Below are 24320 nucleotides of genomic sequence, written 5' to 3' on the forward strand. Positions count from 1 at the left end.
TTCAACCCAAAGTTCCGTCACTAAGTTTCTCTCTAGTTCTCCGGGTTGTGATTTCGCATTGAGGTCCGTTTCAGGATTGAAACAGGTGGCAAGTTGAAGATCATCAAGTTTTAGGTACACGCTAACTGTCCCAACTAAGAGATTTTAAAATGTAGATGGCGCAAGCGTCCTTTTCATGAATCTGCGGTGGCAGCACGGAGCACTTTGAGCAGACCTGGAGGTGCGGAAAGGGTCATGAATGTTCCATGGTAGCTTCCGATGCTACTGAGTAGCCAGGAAGTCCCAGTCTCGGCAATCGCTGCAGTGGAAGTTGGCCAGATGCCTCGCCCCGGCCCGAATCGTCTGCGAGATCGTCTGCTCCATTCACGTCGCTGTGCTCCGCTTGCCCTCCCGTTCCTCCCCTTGACCAACGTATCTTCAAGTCTAGAGCCTCCGATTCCCTTGAGGCTTCGGGAGCCGCCTCCAGCTCCTGGGCCTCGACCGCTGTCCGTCATTACTGATCCTCCTCCTAACAAGCCCGGTTCTCAACTGTCCACACGAGAGATAGTCGCCGTGGGAGGGATGTAGAGCTGGTTGTTGACCTTGGAGGTGAGATATTGGTTCCTGCGGCAGCTCGTCAACGCTGGGGAACGAGGAGGAGGCGAGGAGGACGCACAGCAGCATCTTGAGCTCCTTGTTCTGCTGCACGAGCGTGTTGACCTCCTCGATCAGGTTGGCTCTCTCCTGCGCCAGAGGTCACTCATGATCAGGCTAGGAGGAGGGTCACCTGGAGAATGACGTTGTACTGCTTCTGAAACCGCTCGAGCTGCTTCCACACCACGATCGTGTCGGGGGAGATCACCTGCCCCCTCGTCATACGTCGCTTCTCCTACCCGCCATCAGATGCGACCTTTTTGCACAGCTCCCACACGCTCTTGTGCTCTCCTGCAGGCAGGTGGTTGGACGAGAAGCCCGTCCTGGTCTCGCGGGGTTTCTCTCCCAGTTGCCGCTCGCTGTCTCTTTCTTCGAGATGCTTGCTGCTGTCTCCTGAGACCTCCTCGAGCGCTCCTCCTCCCTTCTGCGTGCGCAGGCCGAAGGTGGAGTGGGTCCCCGTCAGCTCCATCTTGAGCTCCCCTCGGTAGTGGACGAAACGCTTGAGCGCGTCGATGACTTGATCGTCGCTGATGAGGTCAACCTCGTGGCTCGAGGCAGGAGAGGTATTCCTGTGCGACTCTGACCCGCCCTCGTCGCTGTCCAAGCGGAAGAAGGAGAGCAGGAGCTGGACGTCCTCGACCTTTGAGATTCCAAGGGCCTTCAAGACAGTCTGCAACTTCAGCGTGAGGAGGATGGAAAGGATGAGCAAAGGGCCGCACTTTGATCTGGTAGAGCTTTCCTTTGTCTCTCTGCAGCTTTTTCAGCATGTCCTTGACCTGCAAGTCAAGTAGGAAGCCTGTCTTGTCGCAGATCATCTGGCACATGTCCTCGATGGCCTGAGAGCAGGAGACTCAGACAAGTTCAAAAGTAGCGTCAAGGCAACCGGCGACTCGAGCAACTGAGACTTGAGAACAGTATCCCATGACATGTCCTCAGACTGGTTGAAGCCGTCTCTCCCAGCCTCCTTCCTCATCCTCGTCATCACTTTCTCAAACTCCTTGAACATCGAAACGTCATCGGAGACCAAGACAGGACCGCACATCTTCTCACCCTTTCACGGAACTTGGTGAACACTCGGTTCAGCTCTTCTTCGTTCGGCGGAAACCACAGGAGGCCGAGCTGCTGTTCATGGATGATCTGCACCAAGAATACAGAAAGTGAGGAAGAGAACGAGCAAAGAGAAGCACAAACTTTATCAGCCTGCAAGCTCTTCAGCAACTTAGCTTTGATCATCTGCTCATGCATATTCCAGACATCAAAGTAGCGTTTGGAATCTGATTTCTGGAAGTGAAACAACTTTTCTTTGAGGTCCATGAAGAATTGGGTGTATCTTTGGTACGATTCTGAGAGCTCGTTGTTCTCTGCCTTGTACTTGTTATCAAGAGTAGTGTATTTCGCCATCAGGTTCGAAAGGTTGTCTTGTAGCCTTGCAAGCTTGCGCTTGTTTGCGTTGATCGTGTTCTGGTTCTCTTCGTTCCGCTCGTGGAGGACCCTGAAGTTGTACTCGAGCTTCTCAGTGTTGAGCTGGTAAGTCGCCCTCATGTCCTCCAGCTGCTGCTCCAAGTTCTGAACTTCTGTCTCCAGCCGCACCTTGAGAGTATGAAAATCTTCTGTGTCGTGTCGATGAACGATCTGTGAACAAAACTCAAAGAGTCGTCAAGACAAGATGACTGTCTCGAACCACAAGCTTCTCTTGATTGAGATCCACACGCTTCTCTCTTTCCCCTTTCTGACGGAGCCTTGCACCAGGTTGTCAAAGGCATCACTGACTGGAAGAATTTTCTTACTGTTGCTGCAAACTCTTGTCAAAGAGCTTGTCCCACTCTTTCCTGCACTGTTCGATCAACTCTTTCCTCTCCGCCTCGAAATTGCTTTCTAGGCTGAGCAGCTCTTGTTCGTAGAGCATTTGTTGTCGGGATGCATTTCTTGCCATGGAGTCCTGGAGGTTGTCGAGGTCTTGCACCCCTTGACGCAAAGCTTTCACATACTGCTCATCTTTGTTCTTCAGTTCTACTTGAACTGTTGCAGAGTCAGTTTCGACAGATGATGAGGTCAAGAAAGGTGGAACGCATGACAGTCGGGTCAACAGCTGCTGACATACACGGCCAACAGAGAGAAAGCGATGGGACATCTTCGTATGACCAAGATCAAGGGGTCTTGCACTTACAATCGCGAATCAGGTTGTCCTTGGCCTCGATGATTCGCCAGCAAGCTGTCTGTTGTGCTTCCATGTCATGGTGCAAGTCCATCGGAACGTCGATCTCAAAGAGAGAAGACCACTTCATAGCAACTGTTGGCACTCAAGAGTGAGGTAGTGTCACCATATCATCGCTTACTTACTTGCTGCATTCCGCCTTGCGCTGCTTTCTGCCTCAAAGAGAAGCTTGTGCCTTCTGTCAACTCTCAACGCTTCTTCGTTCGTCCTTCTTTGCGCTTCTCTATCATCAGCTTGTACTCTGATGTCCGTGACTTCTTCATCCCTCTGACTTGCAAACTTGGAAAGCCTCGCCCTCGCTTTCTTTACTTCGCTCAGCCCCTTTTGTGGTAGCAGCGCATCGGCTTCCTGCTTCCGCTTGAGCTCAGCCTGGGCCTGCAGGTCTATCCCTGTCTTCTGCGCTGCGATCTTCTCGGCGATCCTCTCTCGTCGGGCTCGGATTCGCTCCTCCCTCTCCTTCTCCAGCATCGCCTTCGACGGTCCCTCGCCCTCCATGTTCCAACGCCAGTCAAACTACCCACCCTCAAACCCACCCTCGTTCCTCTCATATGACCCCCTCCCCGGCATCTCAACTGCAATAATTCACTGTTGGTCAGAGCTTCAGTCACTGCCGACTCGGAGTCACCGGACCGGGCCGCCCCGGCCCAGTGCCGGTGGTACTACCGCGCAGTTAAGTGAAGGTATCAGTTAAGTCGACTAGACTGACTCCGAGTTTTGCTGCCTCATCCCTCCTCTGACCCAGGGGGCTTCAACGGCCCTACATTCAGAGCTTCTATGCCGCTGTCTGGGTTAGCATGGCGTCGCATCGCAGTGACCGGGGGGGCATGGCGGGTAATGTTGAGAGCTCGTCGATGAAAGTTGCGCAGAAGAAGATTGCTGCTGTAGTTTGATAGCCTCAGCTGGGTTGTCCTCTCCCGGCTCAGCTTGCTCTTCCTATCGTCCTTCTCAGGCTCTGCCGTTTGCTGGGGCATGCTGGCAAGGTCGCTGGCTTACAGTAGCAGTCAAGTCATGCAAGGAAGACGAAGATAATGGGGCTGAGAGAATCGGAGAACATCCGCGTCATCGTGCGGGTTCGACCGCTTGATGAAAGAGAGCTGAGAAGAGGTGAAGACGAGAACATCTCTTGCGTGAGGGCAAACACGGTCCAGGTCAGCTTGTGGGAGCAGGAGAGTGGCTGGCTAACTTGTTCACGACGCAGGTTGCCGAGCAGAACGGGAAGGGGAAGGGACAAAAGTCAGTGGCGTACCAGTTTGATAGATGCTTCGGACCCGAATGCACACAAGAGTTGCTGTTCGAAGAGTGTGGGGTGCTTCCGTTGCTCGATCACGTGCTCGAGGGATATTCATCGACCATCTTCGCGTAATCTTCTCTTTTTTGTCCAATCTGTTCTGTTCTGCTCTATTTTGATCTTCTCCCTACTCCCTTCTCTTCTGTTTCTGTTTCTGTTTCTGTTTCTGTTTCTCTTCTCCTCTCTTCTCTTCTCCTCTCTTGTCTTCCCTTCTCTGCTCTGCTCTGCTCTGCTCTGCTCTGCTCTGCTCTGCTCTGCTCTGCTCTCCTCTCCTCTTTGCTTCTCTCCGAGAATCACATCCTTGCATTCAACTCATTTTCATTGCCAGTTATGGGCCGACGGGCTCCGGCAAGACGTACACCATCACAGGTAGGGGAGGGAGAGGGGCTGCAGTGGTTGAGGTGAGGTACAGGTAGCGTTGACCGGATCCTCCGAAACGGCAGCGGAGATGTGTCCGACGGGATCGTTATCCGCAGCGTCGAGGCGCTGTTCTCCAAGGTAGCCTCCCGCTCTCCCTTGACCTCCTCGATGACGTCATCATTGCAGATCCGCTCGTTGCAGAGAGACGGGTTACAGTTCAAGGCACTTCCCCTGCCTCCCCCCCCTGTTGTTCTCACCCTCGCCTCTAGATCCGCGCGAGCTGTGTGGAGATATACAACGAGTCAGTCCTCGACTTGTTCAAGTATCGTAAAGGGTAGCGATGAGCGTCGGCGACTGAAAGGCTCTTGATGCTTGTCACAGATCAAGGGACAAGCAGCACCTGCCGGTGAAGTTCGACACCATGAGAGGATGCTTCTTCGTGCAAGACCTCTCGTACGGGAAGTGCGCGTCCGAGGAGGTGAGGGGAGGGAGGACGATGCTGCCTAGTGAGACCAAGGCAGGAAATTCTCAAGCTCTACATGAAAGCTCTCAAGAACAGAAGCGTCGCAGGGCATGAGCTCAATCGAGACTCGTCTCGCAGCCATGCCCTCCTCACGCTCTACGTCGACTCCATGGAGAAGCAGGAGGACGGGATAGTGACGAGGCACGGCAAGATCTCCTTTGTCGACCTGGTAGCCTGGAGCTGCGCTTCCAGCTCTCCCCCGCCTCATCCAGCTGTTCTTGGCAGGCTGGGAGCGAGCGACTGGAGTATTCAAAGTCGGAGGGATCGACGTTGAAGGAGACGGGAGCAATCAACAAGTCCATCTTCACCCTCGGGAAAGTGATCTCCTCCCTCTGCGACCGCAAGCGGACCAAGGTGACGTCGAGACTCGACGGCAGCGCCGCCTGACCGTGCGGCAGGTTCCTTATCGGGACTCGAAGCTGACGCAGCTGCTGATGGACAGCCTTGGAGGGACGAGCCTGACGGTCTGCCGTGAAGCCGCTGATCCTCATCGCGATGACTCGCCCGGCAGATCATGCTGGCATGCATCTCACCCTCCAACACCAACCTGAGCGAAAGCGTCCGAACTCTAGAGTATGCGAGCCGAGCTAAGAACATCAAGAACAAGCCTGGTCCTGCTCGGGTTGCGATGACGTGCACCGGTCGACTGACGATGAGACAGTCGTTCTCTTGGATCAGCAGCAGAGCATGGTCAAGGAGTTACAGAAAGAGATCGAAGCGCTGCGGGCGGAGAATCGAGCCCTGAAGCAAGCTCTGCTCAGCAAGTCGAACGGGGATGTGAGCGTGCTCAGGTTCTGCCCCTTAGACCCTGCGAGTCAATCTCACGGTCCTGCACAGGGAGGGAACGTCTATGAGTGCTCCCGAGCATGAGAAGGAGGTCTCGGCGCATGGCTCGGGGAGCAGCAGGAGCATGCGAGTCTTGTCGAACCTCTTGAGCTCGCTAGTGACTGCGCGCAGGCGTCACTCCATGACCGACTTCCCCGAGATTGACTTGCACCGGCATGGTGGCCCGCACGCTCTCCTTGCGGCTCATCCCTTCCCCTACAGGTCTGAGAGCGTGATTTCGTTTCCGAGCCCCAAGCGCAAGCAGTTCCTTGCGAGCCCCAAGGTGAAGAGAGTTGAAGCTCGCGAAGAATGACGAGGCGAGCAGGCAGCACAGGAGGCTCATCCCATCTCATTCAACTCCTCCAAGACTGTCCGTCGCATCTGCATGCTCGCTCGCGCTGAGCTCTTGATCAGGCCCGCCACGAGGATAGCTGGATGCCTTCCATCCACAAGGAGAGCCTCCCTACCACTGACCACCTCTCCTCCCGAGAGGACAAGTACGCCCGCGAACGCGCCATCATGAAGGACCTCGACGACATGGCCAAGTTCTCCTACTTCGACGACCGCACCCCCAAGTACGGCAGCAAGGTGCGTCATCGCCACCGGCTGCCGCAAGCAAGCTGACGTCAGTCGGAAAGCGGCGTGACAGCAGCGAGGGAGGAGCGTACGGCCTGAGGTCGCAAGCAGATTCATCCCGCGGGACGAAGGATGTGCATCAAAGAAGGGTGCTGCAGGTCGGGAGGGGCAAGAAGAGCACGAGGGTGAGAGGAGGCCGAGGAAGAGAGCAGGAGCGGAGGGCTAACGACTTGAGTCGCCAGTTTGAGAAGGAAAGCAGCAGAGCTCGACGCCCTCTGGAGTTTGAGAGTGAGAGAAACATCTCGAGAACATCCGCAGCTGATGCCCAGCAGGAGAGGGCCTCAGCAGACTGGAGGACGCGGGCAAGCTGAACTACTTCAGTGACGATGTGATGCTCGCCCGACTCGAGAGGCTTCTCACTCCCTGCAGATGAAACCCTCCCGCTCCTCCAGCGTCGCCAGCACCCCAGGCTTCTCCCGCTCCTCGTCCACTGTAGACTCGCGACCGACCTCAGACCTGCTCCATCAGCATCTCTTCCCTCGCTCTGTGCCGCATGCCCAGCCGGCGGCAGGAGACGAAGCCCCAAGCTGGTTCAGTGAGAGCAGGAGGTTCTCCAACAGCTCGATGAGCTCAGAGCGAGGAGCCGCTACCTCGTTCGAGCCTGCGAGCCCCAAGTCTGTCATGACTGGACACGCGTCCGCTCTCAGGTTGTCCCCCAAGGTGACGCTGCCATCTGCCGAGCAAGACTCGTCGCCCAAGTCCATCAGGAGCCAAGTGAACTGGACCCGGTCAGTCTCGCTCGCGCCATGCTCGCTCTGACCTCGTCCCTCCAGGCCTCAGTCGCCCGACAGAGAGCAGAGGTGAGAGTGAGACGCGAGAGATGGTCGTAGTCAGAGGCTCTTCAGGTTGTTGGACGAGGCCCTGGATGAAGTCTTGTCGCATGCTCGCGGAGCTTCTCGCCACCCCCCAGCTCCTCAGCCGGAGCCGCAGACTCGCAGCCACGGGCAAGCAGAGGAATGGATCAAGCTTCTGAACCCCCTCGCAGCGCTTGACTTTGACAAGGGCAGCAGCAGCTGGGAGACAGAGCTGAACCAGATGATGCAAACGATCAGCACAAGGGACAGCTCCTCCTCGCTCAGCCACCTCCCGGCTGCTCCTGCCGATCGAGTCAGGTAAGCCCCAAGACGTCAACCGCAGCAGGTTGACATGTGGGCTAGGCCGCTGTCAGGAAAGAAACCTCCGCTTGTGCCGAGACAGGAGCCTCCCGTGGAGTCTTCAATATCAGAAGCTTCCAGGACGTTCGATCAGTACAGGGAACGAGCTCGTCGGCTCGAGGACGTCAGCAGCAGGCATGCTCATGCTGCCGGCAAGAGCTACGCGCCCCCTGAGAGGATCAGAGAGAGTCTGAGGAACGAGAGTGACAGAGGGGAGGTGACGTGGACGTCGAGAAGGTGCGAGAGGTTGACCATGTCTGACGCTGATGCCTCGACTAGCAGCGATGAGAACTCCACCTTCGACGCTCTGATGCGAAACCTCGAGCAAAGCCGTGCCAAGGTTAGCTTCTCCTTACTCCTCCTTGCCTGACCTCAAACAGGCCCAGCAAGCTCGAAAGAGCATCTTGGAGAAGAAGGCGCAGTGGGAGAACAAGATCGTGTGAATTAGCTTGAGGGAGCAGACATCGGTGATCCAGGAGGCGTCTGAATGTACGTTTGTGTGTACAGTAGAGCTTGTACAAGTGAAGCATCAAAACACGTGCCGTCTCGTCGCTCATGACATGGAGGGGGGGGAGGCTGCACGTGCAGCAAAGGAGTCTGAGGGCTGGAAAATGCCAACAGACCTCCGAGCGGGTCACACGTGAAGTGAAGCCCCAGGGACCAGCATCCACCTCTCACGCACGTTCAAAACTCCCAACCCCCACCCTCCTACGTGCTGCTGGTCCGCACCTAGCGATCCCTTCACAGGTCAGTCTTGGTCAGGTCCTTGATCCCTCCTCGCTCGGCCAAAGCACGGACGGCAAGGGATGCATGCAGCGCAGCGCCTGAGGTCAAGGAGGAGTGAGTTGCAGGTTATAGAGGAGGACGAGGACGGACCGAGAGGAAGAGCACTCTCATCGACCTTGAAGTTGGGGCTGCTGATGGGATCAGAAACACTGGGATGTCTGTCGCCAGCCCTGACCTATGCAATCCTGCTGTCGTGCGCTTGGTCTCGTTGCCAATGCCGATGTAGATGAACGCGGACGGAATCCTGAGGAAGAGGAGCATTTCAGATCAGGCCAGGAGGAAGGCAAAAGTGTACTTCTCCGCAAAGTATGCGAAGTCTTCGCCTCCCATGGTTGCCTTCGCCTCCAGCACTCGGTCTTGCTCTACCACAGTCTTGGCCACGTCCTGTGGGTGGGTATCAGGATGCGGGTACAGCATCTCCATGCAGACCCGAGCAAGCTCGACAGCTCCCTCGTCGTTGACGACCTGCAGCAGCATAAGCCACTGCCAGGTGACGTCGAAGTCACCGGGGGATAAGTGCAGCCCGAGGCAAATGCGGCCGGCAGTCTGGGGAGAGAAGGAGATGAGGGACGAGACGAGACGAGATGAAAGAGTGAAAGGAAGTCAAGGAGGGAGAGCGGAGAAGAAGAGAGAAGAGAATAGATAAAACGAGAAGAGACAGGCATATTAGAGTGATAGGAGAAGAAGAGAGGATGTCAGACCCCTTGGTTGTCAAACAATCATCGGCGAAGCTTGTGAAGTGCAATGTTACACTACAGCCTGTCAAAAGATTGTCACCTTTTCGATGCTGAACAAGAATTCTACCATGAGCTTTTGCAGTGAGCTCGATGATTTCCTTGGCTCGTCTCTCAATCAGATTATACACATCACGAGAAAATGCACTGTTGCCAAGAACGAAAACAAATGTAACACATGCAGAAAATTCAAGAATATCAAAATCACCGAAGAGTCCCACCGATCACGACTTCATTTGGAATGACGTTATACGCGTCTCCTCCATTTATCTTCGTCACTGACACAATCGCTTGCTCGTTTGGGTGCACTTCGCGAGACACGATGCTCTAAAGGCTTGTCAGTTCTGGTGCCCTCCCTCAACGAGATTAACCTGAAGCTGTGTCACGATTGCAGCCGAAGCAACGACGGGATCCACGACATCAACGCCGATGCCAGCAGCCGCATGTCCTCCTTTACCTCTCACTGCAACCTCAAACGTCCCGGCTGCTGCAAACATCCGTCCTTCCTTCATCGCAAAAGTCCCTGAGGGAATCCAAGGCCAGAGGTGCATGCCAAACATCATCGCAACGGGATGAGGCTTCTCCAGCACTCCATCCAGAGCCATCGCAAGCCCTCCAGCTCCTCCCTCTTCTGCTGGTTGAAACACAAGCTTGACTGTTCCTACCAACAAACTTTCCCGCTCCTTCAACAGCTTGGCTGCAGCTAAAAGCATGGACATGTGCCCATCGTGCCCGCAAGCGTGCATTCTTCCTGCGGTGAGCGAGGCAAAGCCACGCGTATCTTCATCGGGATTCTCATGCACGGGTAAGGCGTCCATGTCTGATCTCAGAGCAACGACAGGTGCAAGCCCGCTTCCAACCTGCCCCACGATCCCAGACTTACCGACAGGAAACTCGTAAGGGATTCCTGCATCATCCTCGTCAGCAACCATGACCTGGCAGAAGAAGAACGTGACCGATCTCATCTAGTAGTCGCTTCACGATGGTCGTCGTGACGTTGAGGTCGTACATGAGCTCGGGATGCTGATGTAGCTCCCGCCTCACCTTCACAACCCACTCGCTCATCTCCTGCGCTGCCTTCAGTAGGTCGACACCTGCAAGACCAGCTCTCTCCAGTGTTCGCATGCTTTCGGTCTTGCCATGGGCTCCTGACAACGAGGCAGCAGCACACGCTGCCAGGAAGCCAACCACCAAGAGCGCTCGCGTCCCTGCCATGCCAGTCCCTTGCACTGCCCCTTTCACGTAAAAAGAACCAAACAAACCCGCCCCAGAGACAGGACGAACAGATTCGTTCGCTATCTCCAGGCAACGCCGAGCCTATGCTAGTACCCTGACTCAGAGCAGTAGTGCACTACTGCCTGGCAGTAGTGACTCAAGACTGGCCCGGCCCGATAGCCCGGCCGGCTGAGCCATCCGTCCGTCCGAGCCGAAGGGACGCGGTCTTGAGGCCTCTGAGGGCTGGTCAAATCGCATCTGCTGCCTTCAAGTGTTACTTAATTATACAATATTACTATAAGGTACATTACTACCAAGAACTCTTGCTTGGTACAGATAATTGTTACTAAAACTGTATTTTTCCAATTAAACAATCATCGTTTCTAAAAGCAGAGTCGACTCGGAGTCTCGGAGCCCGAGGGTTGTAATTCTGAAGAATGACAGGAAACGTTGTGTTTTTATGGTCATACCGATGATCAACGATTCCGAAAGTAGGTCTTTCCAAGTTCTTCGCCCTCCTGTTGTAAAGAAGCAGCTGGTTGGAGTTTCTGGATTGACACAGGGTACTGCCCACCCCTTCTTAAAGAGTGCAATACAGGGGTAACCGAGTAAAGCCTGTTGACTCCTCACACACAAGGGGTAGGGTCTGTGATGAGTATGCCGCGCGACAACCCTTCACCCGTAGCTTCCGACACTACCCCACCAACAACTACCGATACCCACCCCGTGCATCGTATCCAACTTTTTGTTACCAAGGACGTACTCGTACCCCCGTTACTAATAAAAGGTACCCCTCTTTGTCTCCGACTTTTAGACCTGTGAATTCGGTATGACAATAGTACCCCTGCAAAACAGTCGCTCCCCTTGGTCTTTACTGCGTACATTTTACCACCCCTTCATTAACCCTTATCCCTCCCGGTAGTAGGGCCTAATGGTAGTACACTGCTGATTGTTTCCTTCCCACTTGTTCCTCGCACTGTGATTAGCCCATACCCCGCAACATACTTCCTTCTGACCGTCACTTTCCCTTCTCATCAGCTGTTACCTTCCTCTCCGTACCGTTTCCAAGAACTTTCTCAAGAAGCTTTGATTGTTTTGCAGAGAACTCCAGCCATTTCTGATAGCTCTCGAAATCATTGAATACTTGTTCGATGGAAGATACTACACTTTGCTCATCGAGGCATGACGACATCAAGAAGGTGGAGCCTTTGAATAATTCAGAAAAGGTTGCACGGATCGTACCAAGGCGAAAGCATGGAAAGTCAGTACATCCTCTGAAGCGGACTGCTGTTACACTAACACGTCAAGACATCATCTCTTTATTTCATTTGAGGCAAGGAGATGCTGCTGGATATCTGGTATGGTCTGAGAAAAAAATCGAAGCAAGTTTTCTGATGCGTTGTTTATTTGTTTCAGGGCATTTCTTTGACGGCACTGAAAACTGCTTGCCGGCAGCTCGGGTTGCAGAAATGGCCGTCTGGAAAATGGCTACCATCAGACTTCGATGAACAAGTCGTATCATCCAATTCTCCAACAGAGAGAACAGTAGATACTTCTGCTAATGATCACGAATGCCCATCTACTGCAGGTCTGTCGCGACCTACAGCAAGCAATTTTGGCAACGTTTTTGAGGAGAAGAACAGCACTTGGTCGTCTGGCGAACGTAAAGTGTTTGGACTTTCTACCGCTTTGTTACTCGACGAGGCTTTGTGCCACGTACAATCTAGCTTTCCCATCCAAGCTAAGTCTGCTCTTTCATGAGGACTTTGTCGGTAACGCCGATTGTGAAATTGTTTCCGACAACAGTTTGATGTGAATTTTGTTTTCTTTCGCGTTGATTTTGTACAACTCTTCTTTGAGCACACTTCGATTCTCATCGGATTTTGGACCTGCTCGTGCTCCGATTTCTTCTTTTATCGCATGAAGTCATTTGATGACTATTCGAGAAGTGAAATGTAGCACACACTGTAGCCTGTAAACGATGAACAATCCTATAGACAACTATGTCCTGCGTTGCATTTTATAACGAAATTTGTCTCTACACCCATGTTTGGGTGTGTCTTTCTTTCGTTATCTTGCTCGGATAAACAATTCATCAGCCATCATGCATCACGACTCCTACTGAAATTTACGCAAACGGAACATTACAAGCGTGACCGCTTTGCATTCTAAGACCTGTTGGGTATATAGTCAATATGAGATATCTTTCAGGGTATATAGTCAATCAACAATAAGGCATCTTCCATATAGTCAAGCTAGGGTAAGATATAGTCAATATTCAGCGACATAGTCAAGATTCAGTCTTGACAGCACGACTCTTTCATCAGCAACCGGACATGTCTGATACGACCGCCTACCCCACCCCCCAACCCTTTACCCCTCCGACCGCCTACCCTACCCTAGATCGACCACTTCATCGAAGGTAAAGTACCGGTGTGGTAGTCGGTCAAAATGGAGACATTTGGCATGGGGGGTAGATGGTCGCAGGGGTAGTTGGTTTCGGTCACATGGAGACTGGTTCGCAGCAACGTATCATGAGCTGACATGGGTGGCGGAATGAAGATTCTGGTGGGGTACTGGACAGCCTTGGAAGTAGACGAACCAGGGGGTGGGTGGTCATGAGCCAAGGTCAGCCTGCACCTGTCGTCTTTGGGATATCAAGGATTAAAAGTGTTTTAGAAGATAATTCAAAAAGCATTTTTTATTCCCCCCTTCAAGATGAAAACATTTTATCCGAACGGATCCGTTAGGCTTCACTCAACTTCCTGGGACCACGGCCGGGCTGTGCCGGCGGCTATTCCCGAGATCTGATGAGTCACTTTTAACTTTGAGCAGTAAAGGAGCGCTCCGAGGCGTGCTCCCGGCGGAAATGGTTGGCAGTAGTAAGTAAAGGTATGTATCTGTAATATAACGGTCCGTCACGGACCAAAACTGGGCATGTGCGGGCTGTATGAGGGGCTTGCAAACCGTAGAGCCCGACGGAATCCATCAAATTCGTTTTTTTCATTTGTATATAGCTACTTATGTACATATCAAACAATAGGACCCAGGTAGTAGCAAAAGGAAATTAAAAAAAGCAAACACGTGAATAAGATGGATTCATAGTAGTACCCCTCTTTTGAACAGAATTCTGGGGTGGGGGGTATTACGTCCTTCAGCGGCACCAAGCTTTTAACTACGGAAGCATAGGTCTGTCTGGCGCAGAGGGAAGTGTCTTACGCAGTGCTGAAGTGGAAGTGACGGCGGAAGAGGATCGGGGGGACTCCGGGGATGAGGAGGAGGTAATGGAAGAGGTTCATGACAGTGATTCAACGGGGCCAGAGGTAGGAGGGGAACAGGCTGTTCCAGCTTTTGCTGTGGAAGGAGACGAAAACGTCTTGCAACCTGAAGCCCCATTGGATCAATCGCCGGTGCAGCCTTGGGCACGGCGAGGTTGCAAGCGTCCTCAATCCACAGCTGCTGTGTTATGTGTGCAACAGCGGAGAGAATTCGAGGAAAGACGTACACGCATTCAGCAGAACAATGTATCGGAGAAGACCAGAGAGATGTATATGAACTACATGATACGCTTCATAGAATGGTTGTACGCGAATGACGAGTATTATGCTCTCATAACTGATGAATTCAAAACGAACATGCGTGAAGAACGTGACAAATTCTTGAACGGATCAGATCAGGTGACAGAGCCGGCGACGACGGACGAGAGTTTACCAACTACAACTTACATGAAGAGAGTATAATGTTACAGAAGCAAATTAATCCCATCCATTTTGAAAAATTCACGCCAGTGATGTTTCTTGACTGGGTGACCCATAAAGTTCAACAAAATCCAGAACTAACATTCCAAACATGCTCGTCGTACAAGAGGATCTTCCCTCGCTTGACATATCACAGGAATTTACTTCTGCTTAGGAAGAGCGGGCGAGGGCGAAGGATGTAGAGATGTTTTGGTGTAGTTACTAGTGTAATACATTTATGTGCAATACAGAAGAGCATAGTACCTGTCGGAGATGTCTACAAACATGCAAGTGCAATACCAGATAACTGGGGATGGGGGTGAAGGAGTATGCGCAGGTTTGACAGGATCAGGTACAGACACATTGGGAAGTTGGATGCTATCCTGCATGCAACAACGATTACACCTTGTCACTTCTATAATGTTCATGGGGATGGGATCATGGGACAAGTGCGGGGTAAGGGGAGCTTGAAGATGCTTTTGTGATTAGGGTGTGGATGATCGTGCAGTGTACAAAGGAAACAAGCGTGATATGGTTGCTCAAGGGACTTGCATATTGGAGACAGTTGGGGATGGACGACATCATGATAATGACAACTTGGGAATCTCAACAAGACAAGTATGATTCTTCAGACCATGTTCTTCTCTAACATGAAGGTTTTCTATCCTTATCATGATTGAAAGATGTGTAGAAGTAATGCGCAACTATTTTTCAGACCATGTTCTTCTCTAACATGAAAGGTTTTCTATCCTTATCATGATTGAAAGATGTGTAAAAGTAATGCACAACTATGCCTAGAATGATCCTAAGACGTGATCGGATGTAGAACACCATCATCCTTGCTCTAGGGCGGCGTCGATGCTCTTCATTGTGCTTCCTGCATTGTCAACGTTACTTAACTAAGAAAGTTTACTCAACTTTAAGTAAAAGAAAGGGCTCCATATAGAATCCGTGCTATTCTTTCTATACATATGTATCCGATTTTCGGGTTTAGGTCATAAAACAAACCTTTTTTTTAGGGGCGGAAAAGAAAATGGGCAATCTGATGGACAACCGAGCCTGATGAGAAGAGGAGGAAGGTATGCTTGAAATCAGGATGAGAGGGGTACTTGAGACACAAAAGATGCATGTCTGGTTGATTCTTTTCATGATGAGCATAACGATGAGTTTAACGGGTGGCGTATCAGACATACTGAGTGATATTGCGAGCATACAAATCTCACGACCAAAGCAAGGCGAGCTCATAGAAGAAGGAAGCTTGATGGTTGAGTGGAAGCTGAAAGGGCTGCAGGAAGATACAGACCAGGGCCTACAGGTGGTGATCATGGTCAACGGCTTGGTTGTGCACGTTTCACGGCCGGAAGATGGCCGCGTGTCAATGCAGGATGTTCGAGCTGGAATTTTCCTTCACGTGCATGCCTTCCTAGCAAAGTATGAAGAAGAGGAGGGAATAACTAACGTTTCTTCGTCATCGAGTATAGAATGCAAGATAGTCTCGAAAGAAGCCATGGAACGGCTGAGCAATGCACAAGCACACGGCCAAAGAGGAAACGTAGGACCTTCCATGTACACTCCATACATTCCAGCGAACAAAAGCGGAGAGCAGCCGGGAAGAGAACCAGTGATCATCTTTACTTTTCATTGCAACAGACCAGACCTTGTGCTCTTGCAGCATACAGCGCTGAGCCACTTCATGCTGGATGAATTCAAGCTGATCGTGATCAATGACGCTCAAGCACATGATACTAGAAAAGAGATCGAACGTGCCAGCCTTTCAGTAGGAGCAGATCATTTCATCACACCGGATTATTTCGATCACAGCGATCCTTCTTATATTGTCGGCAAAGTTGTAACGTGGGCAGTTCAAGAGATTGCACTCATCAAGTACAACGACTCTGTAATGTGAGTTAGTTTCTTTCAGTCATTGCAATGCTCAGAGGGATTGAGTGCTTTTCATGCAGTTTCCTTCTAGAAGGCGATATGTTTCCTATTGCCAAGTTTTCTCCATTACACTTTATCAAAGGTTACAATCTAGCTGGAACACACCAAGGCCGACGACATCACAAAACTGGTTTTCTGTTGAGGTTAGCTGAATTGCCGTGCTTGTTCATTGAACTCTAAAGAGTTCTCCTCACACACTTCTGAATTCCTAGGTACCTCTGGGTCGGGTTGCTATTTCTTGATCTTCGGGATCTACCGAACAAAAACTTGTTGAATATGATCCCGGCTGTTGTTGGAGACGTTGGTGGAGATACTGCCTCGTCATTGCATCTTTTTCTTGATGCTTCGCCTAACGTGAGATTTCACACCAATCAAATTCTTGACTGTGTAATGTCATACTTGAAGTCTTGCCTTGTAAACACCATGAACCGAATGAAAAGCACAATGTCCTTCTTGTCATGTCTGACTTGCTTTCATCCAACAGAAGATTGCTTCTTGTCGTGTCTGACTTGCTTTTATCCAACCGAAGATTGCGATTTACAAATTTGTAGGTTAAAGTACGAAGAGCATTGCACACTTCGCACATCCATGAAGACTTTAACAACAAGTATATACTTCCAAAACAAGCTCTGGACAAGTATCAAGATTCCTTCAGAATTGAGGTAACCCAAGCTTGTTTCATGCTCGCCCAGCTCATTTCATTCACTTATAGATTTATGAGAGATCCTTTCTCCACTACGGATCAGCAAGGTGACAAGCTGCTGCATCTGCCTTTCACATCCTCGATTCCGAGGTTTCTGCTGCTGTGCTGACTCCTTTCGAACTGGTTCAATCAGCAATTGGAAGATTGGGCGTTCCTTCGAATACTTTAACTCAGGTTTCATGATCGCTCGGATATGATTTTTGATCAAGCAAGAGTAATCTTCAGTGCAGCCGAAGATTTTCTGCCATCCAAAACCAAATTTGTGTTCTGGTTTGTTCAAAGTGCTGTAAACGGGAGCTTGAAGGTTAGTTGGAGTGTGGAGTAATTATTTGTTATTTCGAGATACTCTGTGATTATGTGCAATGATTTCTTCATTGCCAGCTTGACGACTTCGATTTCGTCTATGAGCATGGCACGTGGGAAAATGCAATCGGACCCATCTCGGAAGCCTTGCCGCAAGAACAAGACAGATCTGAGCTTTGAGAGGCCAACCGCCCCAGCTCAGCGGCTGAGGAGACTCGCCGCTCGAATGAAGCTAAATTACACTGAGTCATTTGCAAGTTTAGACGGAGGCTCGTCACACTCGCCGCCGGACTCCGGAGCCTCGGAGGCGCCGACCCGCCAGTCCGACCGTCGGACCCGAGGCGCCCCGGCACTGAGTCACTCAGGCTCCGAGGCTCGGACTCTCAGTCGTGAGGCCGGCGGGGACTCCGGGAGCGGGGACTCGGTCGGAGGGGGGTGGTGGGGGGGGCCAACTTGTGATGATCCGCTCATGGCATCAGCTCCGACAGTGCACGCCGATCGGACTCGATAGAATTTGGACGACGGTAGTACCGCCGGGATCGAGTCCCCCGGGCCGGGCCGGGCCCGGGTGGCAACGGCGTGCAGCGGCCCATCATGATGCGGCCCGCGGCCGGGCGGCTGATTGCGACCCGGCGAGTTTCCCGGCCGGGCCGGGGCCCGCCCCCGCGCTGGACCCGGGCCGTCCGAGTCGCCCGGCCCGGGAGCCTCCGGGAGCCTCCGGGCCCGATCATCGGATAGTGCGGTCCCGAGTCCGACGGCCCTCAGTCCTGGAGTGCCGCCGCCGACCGTCCGATCTTTACTCAAAGTTAAGTTAAGTCAGTACGAGGATAATGAGTAAAGTAATTCAGTCGGTGGTGACGGTCGGCTTGGCAAAATTCTATTTCCGGCATAATATTTTGCATTCCCTTTACCACCCCCACCCTCAGTGTATCCCTAATTTCTTGTTGGTCAAGGTGTATCATCTACCCCTCTGTTAGATCCCCACCCTAGTCCAGTTATCACCCTACCCACCCATGCTAGCCTTACAGTACCTCTACTACCCTCCTTAAAAAATCTTTCCCTGCAGGGGTAAGTACCCACCCTTCTGCCTGACCTTCAGGTGGCATCACAAAACTTTTTTTCCTGTGTGGATCCGCAATGGCGGGTGTGTGAGAGTGGAACGGTAGAGCCGCGAGTCGATGGCTTGTCCTGTAGCGCTTATGCTCTTCCTGCACCCTCTCACAATCGTCCAGCCCCTATTTCCTCTGATGCATCACTCCCCTCTCACTCCACATCTCTCATCACTGACTGTTCACACCCCTCACGTGCTTGATGCTTTTCCACGTCAGCATTGAGGTTGAGTGGCAGACAAGCGCACCATAATGCACAAGGAGAACTGTGTCTTTATACCAAAGACGACATGCAAGCAGATCAATGAAATTAAGACTAACTTAAGGTCTATTTGACCCCTTGTAGGAAATGCTAGATGCTTTCTTCTGTGTGCTTCTTGTTCTTTCTAATTTCAAGTACAGGTTGGATTGAACGGACAGGTTGAAAATACAGGCCAGGAAAAATGGCTGATGTTGATGTTGATGTTGGTGAGGGCAATGAGCCCACGCTTGATGTCGATCTCCTGTCCGACGATGAGGATGAGGAGGAGGAGGAGGAGCATGAGATCACCGAGGTTGATGACGACACTCCCGAATACGATGAGAACCTCCCCCCTGAAGATCAGCTGATGGATTTCAGCTATGCTGCCATCAAGATTATCCGTTGTGACTTCCTCGGAGAGTTCGGAGCGGCTGAGAAATGCTTGATTGATGGAGATGCGCTGGTGGCCAAAGCTCTTTCAGAGTCGCATCTTGATTGGTCTGCTGGAGGTCAGAGTCTTCCCATCGTGCACACCTTTGAGAAGATTCTACATGACCTGAGCATCCGAGGAGCAAACTTCTCTTTGTTCTTCTTCAAGTCAAACTCGTGCTTGTGGAAACGCCTGGCCCCTTCCGCCCACGCGATGCGCGAGATAATTATCCAGCACCTCCTTGTAGTTAACAAGCTGCAGCAGATACAGTCGAAACCGCCTGCTGTTGAATTGTTCATGCTAGAAGGCGCATGGTGGGGTGATAAGCAGGACTGGAACGACATGATCGACCACGCCAGCCCCGCATACATTATGACTGACTTTGGCTGGAAAGGGATCCAAGATCGTGTAGTGCTTGCCATCACCAGAGGCTTTGTCCACTTCGTCCACGGGTCTCATCACCAAGTCGTCACACTCGCTGACTTCGAAGTGGAGGGATCTCGTACTATGAGCAACAACATGCAGCCTCCAAGACTTCCATACTCCCGCGAGAAGATCTCAAAAGCGCTTACTAAGCTTATTGCGAAGGAGAGCGAAGCGTTGAAAGCAGTCTCAACATCCGATCAGGTATGTTTGAATTCACTAGCATGTTCTCTGGTGAATCTTATGCTGTTGTTAGGATATCGGTGCGATCGAAATCGTAGAACAAAGTCTTCGAGACACTCTTGCCATCGCTGCTCTCAAGGCAGCTGCAAAGAAGGAGGTGGGAGGCGACCAGACGAAAGACATGATTGTCACTTTCTGCTTGACTCTAGCCATGTGCAAATATTCCTCTCTTAAGGAGCGTTCTCTTTCGTTTTCTTCTGATATGATTGAGAAATGGCGCAGTGAGAGTGACGGCTGGGGAACAACAGCAAACTCTTTCCTTGAAGCGATGTTCAGAACGATTGCTTGTTGCCTGGAAGATCCACAGACCGCTGGCAAAACAGGAAAACTTCTTGCAGCAGTTTCGAAGGAAAGTGACAATCGCTTGGCGGACATCGTTGACGGGCGTATGTTTCATGCGCTCCTTGCGCGCACAATGGCTGAAGGCAATTTGAAGTTGAATGCTAACGTGTCATCGTACGCTCAGAAGCTGATTGACTTGATCTATCCTGGAGGTCAGATTCAGTGCGGAAAGATGGTCAGCTCTGTTTCAGGGCAGGCTGCCAATGCAAGCAAAGAGTTCATTTTGGCGATGGTCGCAGCTGTTTCAGCTCGTAGCCAATCGTGTTCAAACACTCTCTTGCCGTTAGATGGAAAGCATCTTGTCAACATCGTGCAAGGAGATCTTGCATCTGTTATGTCGGATCTAGAGAACAAGAACTTTGACCACAGCAAACACGTGCTGGGCAAGTTCCGTGATCGTCGATACAAGGACGTGGAGCCATTAGGGGATGAACCAGATCCCTACACCTACAGGACTTCTGAGGAAGAAATTGTGATTAAGAAAGTGAACAAATGGAACAACGCTGCTCGACAAGCTCAGCTCAGCGCTCGCTTCTCATCAGGATACATAGATTCTTTGTTGCTTGGTACTCCGTTGAAGCGGCAAGTGATCGCGCAGCCACTGACTAGTGAGGAGTTTGAACGCCGTAAAACTACTGCGAAAGAGAGGCTGGTGAAAGATGCTGAGATGGAAAGACGAATGGCAAAGACAGGAAAGGATCCCTCCGAGAAAGCTGACAGTGCCAAACCTGGAAAGGAGAAGAAAGAGAAGAAGGGCGGCAAGGGCCAGCAGTCGTCTGGCAAGGCTGAGGCGATCAAGGCTGAGGCTGAGAAGAAGAGGCTGGAGAAAGTGGAAGCCAACAAGCGGGCTAACTTGGACCACGTGATCAAGCATGCGCCTAAAGACCTCAAAACAGACAATGAGGCGCTTCTGAAGCATCTTGAGGAACTCAGAGTTTGCGCTCAGCAGTGTATCAATGACAGCGCCCCGTCGATAGCGATTGAGGCCGAAATGACAGCTCTTGGGCATGTGCTTGAGGCCATCAAACGCGACAAGAAGGAAGACCTGCTCGTCAAGCGGCACATCAAAAACGCTTTCGTCATATTGCAGCGCATCTTGGTCACTTGCAGATCAAACGTTACCGGCGAGAAAGCCGACGATCTTGTCGAAGCAGCAATCTCCCTAGGATTTGATGATCTTGCCAAGGCTATTGAGGACATTGGCAAGGGAGATGGGGAAGGCGGAGGTGATGGGAAAGAGAAGAAAGACAAGAAAGATAAGAAGGTAAGTCCCTCGTATTGTTGATGCTTTGATGGTGTTTTGCCTGTGATGTGTTTCCTTGCGTGACTGACGTATTGCCAAGGATAAGAAGGACAAGAAAAAAGACAAGGACGATGACGACAAGAAGTCGAGCAAGCTTCCGAAGAAGCTCGTCCAGCTGCCTGAGCAGTCTGCGATCCGATATCAGGTTGCCGTTGCTCCTGAGCACTTGAGAAGGCCAGCTGGAGTAGAAGGAGACGAACGCGTGCCTTTCAAGCCTGACGACTGGCAGCGAAAGCTGTTAGACATCATTGACTCGGGCAACTCAGCCCTCGTGGTGGCCCCGACAGCATCTGGCAAGACTTTCATTGCCTACTATGTGATGGAGATGTGCCTTCGAGCAAACGATACGGATGTTGTAGTCTATGTCGCTCCGACATCAGCGCTGGTCGATCAGGTTTATCATGAGATTCAAGCTCGCTTCACCAAGCGCTATAACGGCGACATGCATCTTACGGGAATATTCAACACTTCTTATCGGAAGGAGCATCTCAAGTGTCAGGTGAACCTCTTGCCTGCTTTCTTCTTTCCATCTCACCAATTGTTCCCTTCTTCGCTTTCTTTCCGCATGCTCACGTTGGTTTCATCATTTGTTGTCCCTTCTTTGCACCCCCTTCCATGTCCTCTTATGAGTTTTCTCATTTTCGCCCAAAGATTCTGGTCGCTGAGCCGGAGTGCTTGGAAATTATGCTGCTGGATCCTGCCAACTCTGAGTGGGCCAAGGGGATACGCCACATCATCTTCGATGAAGTTCACTCGGTCGGAATGGTGGGGGGAGAGATTTGGGAGCGTATGCTCCTTTACACCTCCGCCCCCTTCATCGGCCTCTCCGCTACCCTTGGAGACATCGGGCGGTTTCGAGACTGGCTGTCGGATGTGGAGAAGAAGCGAGGGCGGGAGCTACACTTCGTACATCACAACGAGAGGTACAACGACCTGGCCCCCTTCATCTGGACCAACAGGTATGTCTTGCTGCTTCGATCGCAACTAAATCTCTGCTGCACAGAGAGAAGCTTGAGGACCAGATCGTCATGCTGCATCCTCTATGGGCGATCAACCGGCTGCTGACTGAGAGCAAGAGGTTTGAGTTCCCGTCAGACATGAAGCTGCTTCCCGAGCACTGTGCTCAGTTGTATGATGCCATGGCAAAAGCGGATGACAGTAAGGAGCTCAAGGACCTGTCGCCACAAAAGTACTTCCAGAAGCTATCTGATCCCTGCTTCAATATCAGCATGAGGGACGCAAGGGGCTGGGAGCTTGAGCTCAAGAAGTACTTCTGCTCCATGACCTACACCACGCAGAAGAAAGTATTGCAGGATATCATTCAAGCTACAGAAAACGCATGCAGCCACATCGAGACTCAGCTAACGAACAAGTCGGAGAGCAACTACCTCACTGAGTCCATCCTGCCCATGGCGAGATCTCTCCAGAAGGCTGACATGCTTCCTTGCATCGTCTTCCACATGATCCGTGACAACTGCGTGAGATTTGCCACGGCCCTAGAGAGCCAGCTGCGCAAGGAAGAGGAGCAAGCGCACCTGGCAGATGGACATGCCGAGAAGGTGGCGAAGCAAGAGAAGAAGGTTGAGTCGTTGATGAAGCAGCTGGAGAAGGAAGGGTGGAGCAAGGACAAGGACTCGAGCGAGGAGATGACTGATGAGCAGAAAGAGCTCATGCAGGACCTCGGGCTTGCCGAAGCGAAGCTGGCGAAGCTCAAGGCTGTGGATCCTCGCTTTGCTCTGATTCCTCCTGGTCAGGTTCAGGTGACGCCGGATGAAGTGGACGAGATGGTCGCCACCGGGTTCCGTAGGAAGTACTTCAACCCTAAGGATCCACTGCATCTCGCGCTGCTGCGAGGCATCGGAGTGCATCATGCCGGACTTTCGAAGAAGTACAGGAGGGCAGTCGAGAGACTCTTCCGCATGAAGCGCCTGGCCATTGTCGTATCGACCGAGACGCTCGCCATGGGTATCAACATGCCAACCAAGACTTCGGTCTTCGCCGGCGACTCCCTGTTTCTCAATGCCATGACCTTCCGTCAAATGGCTGGTCGTTCGGGTCGTCGTGGCTTCGATCTCCGAGGTAACGTGGTGTTCATGGGCTTGAGACGCGAGAAGATCCAGCGGCTGCTGAACTCGGAGCTGCCGTGCCTCTCGGGCAACATGCTCTTGACCGCTACCTACGTGCTGCGCATGCTCGTCAAACACGCCAGCATCCGCACGATTCAGGAGGCTGAGATCATCGCGCAGCGGAAGAAGGGTGAGGGCTTCATCGACCAGGTGGAGGATCAGGTCAAAGTGCTGCTGGACGAGTGGAGATCCACCAAGAGTATCACTGTCTCCGAGGAGGAGCAGAACAGACTCGCCAAGATGAGCGACAAGGAAAGGGCGGCCTACATAGAGCAGCAGAAGAATTCAGCTTTGACTCACATCAACTCACGCGATCTTGTACGTGCGCTCCTCGAAACGCCGGAGTCGAAGCTCGATGGGATTTTGCAGTCACTCGTCGACGACAGATCGCCGAAGCAGAAGCAGCTCAAGGAGTCAGCCCTCGAGACCCTCCGCTTTGCGTCCGCAGCTGCGAAGAAGCTGCAGGAGCTCATGGTAGCGGCAGAAAAGTCGCAGGCAGCTGACGTTGAAAGGGCTCGAGTGGATGCCGTGAGGAACCACAACGCTGAGGCCGTCGCGCGCATGGTCAACATGCCTCTCTTCTCCCCCAACGGCGCTCTCATGGCCAAGCAATACGCCTTCGCCTTCAGGTTTGCCGCTGAGTACCTCCAGCTTGAAGGCTTGCTGGACAGTTCTGCCTCGCCGCGTGACGTGGCGTGCATCATGGCGGGTAAGCAACTGAGAGCGGGGGAAGAGGGAGGGGTAAAGGAAGAAACGCTAACGTGGGGGAGAAAAACAGCGCGAATGACTTGACGGACAGGTCTCTTCAACGCTGAGCCCGCCAACTTTGCTGTGGTGAACTTCCTCCGCTCTCGACTGGTTGAGGAGATCTGCAAGAGATACATCGAAAACTCGGATGGATCCCAAGAGCCTCTGCCCGACAAGACTGAGCAGTCAGTGCTCGAACAGCTCGTCGCTGTCTTCTGCCACCTTTTCTCTGTGGTCAAGATTCCTCAATGGCATGTCGACTACCTCACGCAGAACCCTGCAAAGAAGGGGCCATGCCAGGTA

The 24320-nt window shown here is 52.1% G+C and overlaps 6 protein-coding genes across 6 annotated transcripts; 3 read left to right on the forward strand and 3 right to left on the reverse strand.

The window, feature by feature from the left end:
• Nucleotides 1-542: 542 nt before the first annotated feature.
• On the reverse strand, nucleotides 543-3160 carry GUITHDRAFT_56998 (hypothetical protein; the record flags this gene model as incomplete). Its single annotated transcript, XM_005831842.1, has 12 exons — nucleotides 543-603; nucleotides 656-723; nucleotides 767-841; nucleotides 890-1012; nucleotides 1175-1303; nucleotides 1353-1483; nucleotides 1629-1770; nucleotides 1825-2265; nucleotides 2315-2372; nucleotides 2421-2652; nucleotides 2801-2923; nucleotides 2974-3160. Coding segments are annotated over 12 exons (1770 nt in total), but the record flags the coding sequence as incomplete, so codon positions are not given.
• Nucleotides 3161-3876: 716 nt separating this feature from the next.
• GUITHDRAFT_87315 (hypothetical protein) lies at nucleotides 3877-8173 on the forward strand (the record flags this gene model as incomplete). The annotated part of the gene is made up of 25 exons (XM_005831843.1): nucleotides 3877-3996; nucleotides 4047-4207; nucleotides 4465-4505; nucleotides 4543-4669; nucleotides 4777-4818; nucleotides 4878-4974; nucleotides 5018-5188; nucleotides 5245-5373; nucleotides 5418-5483; nucleotides 5531-5630; nucleotides 5681-5810; nucleotides 5857-5931; nucleotides 5977-6018; nucleotides 6067-6127; nucleotides 6170-6214; nucleotides 6259-6432; nucleotides 6483-6605; nucleotides 6663-6708; nucleotides 6753-6808; nucleotides 6850-7208; nucleotides 7254-7280; nucleotides 7326-7592; nucleotides 7638-7871; nucleotides 7914-7974; nucleotides 8015-8173. 25 exons carry the CDS (start codon nucleotides 3877-3879, stop codon nucleotides 8075-8077), a joined length of 2817 nt encoding a protein of 938 aa, XP_005831900.1. The 3' UTR covers nucleotides 8078-8173.
• A 202-nt stretch (nucleotides 8174-8375) lies between these two features.
• On the reverse strand, nucleotides 8376-10279 carry GUITHDRAFT_71928 (hypothetical protein; the record flags this gene model as incomplete). The annotated part of the gene is made up of 8 exons (XM_005831844.1): nucleotides 8376-8458; nucleotides 8511-8548; nucleotides 8596-8664; nucleotides 8716-8866; nucleotides 9225-9301; nucleotides 9363-9481; nucleotides 9526-10061; nucleotides 10111-10279. The coding sequence occupies 8 exons, from the start codon at nucleotides 10277-10279 to the stop codon at nucleotides 8376-8378; spliced, it is 1242 nt and encodes a 413-aa protein (XP_005831901.1).
• Nucleotides 10280-11320: 1041 nt separating this feature from the next.
• On the reverse strand, nucleotides 11321-12348 carry GUITHDRAFT_152898 (hypothetical protein). Its single transcript, XM_005831845.1, has 2 exons — nucleotides 11786-12348; nucleotides 11321-11727 (listed from the first exon to the last, which is right to left on the reverse strand). Exon 2 carries the CDS (start codon nucleotides 11559-11561, stop codon nucleotides 11388-11390), a length of 174 nt encoding a protein of 57 aa, XP_005831902.1. The 5' UTR covers nucleotides 11562-11727; nucleotides 11786-12348; the 3' UTR covers nucleotides 11321-11387.
• A 2881-nt stretch (nucleotides 12349-15229) lies between these two features.
• GUITHDRAFT_163480 (hypothetical protein) lies at nucleotides 15230-17233 on the forward strand (the record flags this gene model as incomplete). The annotated part of the gene is made up of 7 exons (XM_005831846.1): nucleotides 15230-16008; nucleotides 16260-16401; nucleotides 16599-16709; nucleotides 16760-16797; nucleotides 16884-16924; nucleotides 16981-17054; nucleotides 17132-17233. 7 exons carry the CDS (start codon nucleotides 15230-15232, stop codon nucleotides 17231-17233), a joined length of 1287 nt encoding a protein of 428 aa, XP_005831903.1.
• Nucleotides 17234-18605: 1372 nt separating this feature from the next.
• GUITHDRAFT_109340 (hypothetical protein) lies at nucleotides 18606-24062 on the forward strand (the record flags this gene model as incomplete). Its single annotated transcript, XM_005831847.1, has 5 exons — nucleotides 18606-19460; nucleotides 19513-21105; nucleotides 21185-21643; nucleotides 21796-22103; nucleotides 22148-24062. 5 exons carry the CDS (start codon nucleotides 18606-18608, stop codon nucleotides 24060-24062), a joined length of 5130 nt encoding a protein of 1709 aa, XP_005831904.1.
• Nucleotides 24063-24320: the final 258 nt, after the last annotated feature.

The sequence above is a fragment of the Guillardia theta genome (genome assembly GCF_000315625.1).
Source record: "Guillardia theta CCMP2712 unplaced genomic scaffold GUITHscaffold_38, whole genome shotgun sequence".
Classification (NCBI taxonomy): Eukaryota; class Cryptophyceae; order Pyrenomonadales; family Geminigeraceae; genus Guillardia; species Guillardia theta.

Excerpts from the sequence above, each read along its gene's own strand:
- GUITHDRAFT_152898 (XM_005831845.1), bottom strand. The coding sequence starts at position 11,561 with ATGTCGTCATGCCTCGATGAGCAAAGTGTAGTATCTTCCATCGAACAA.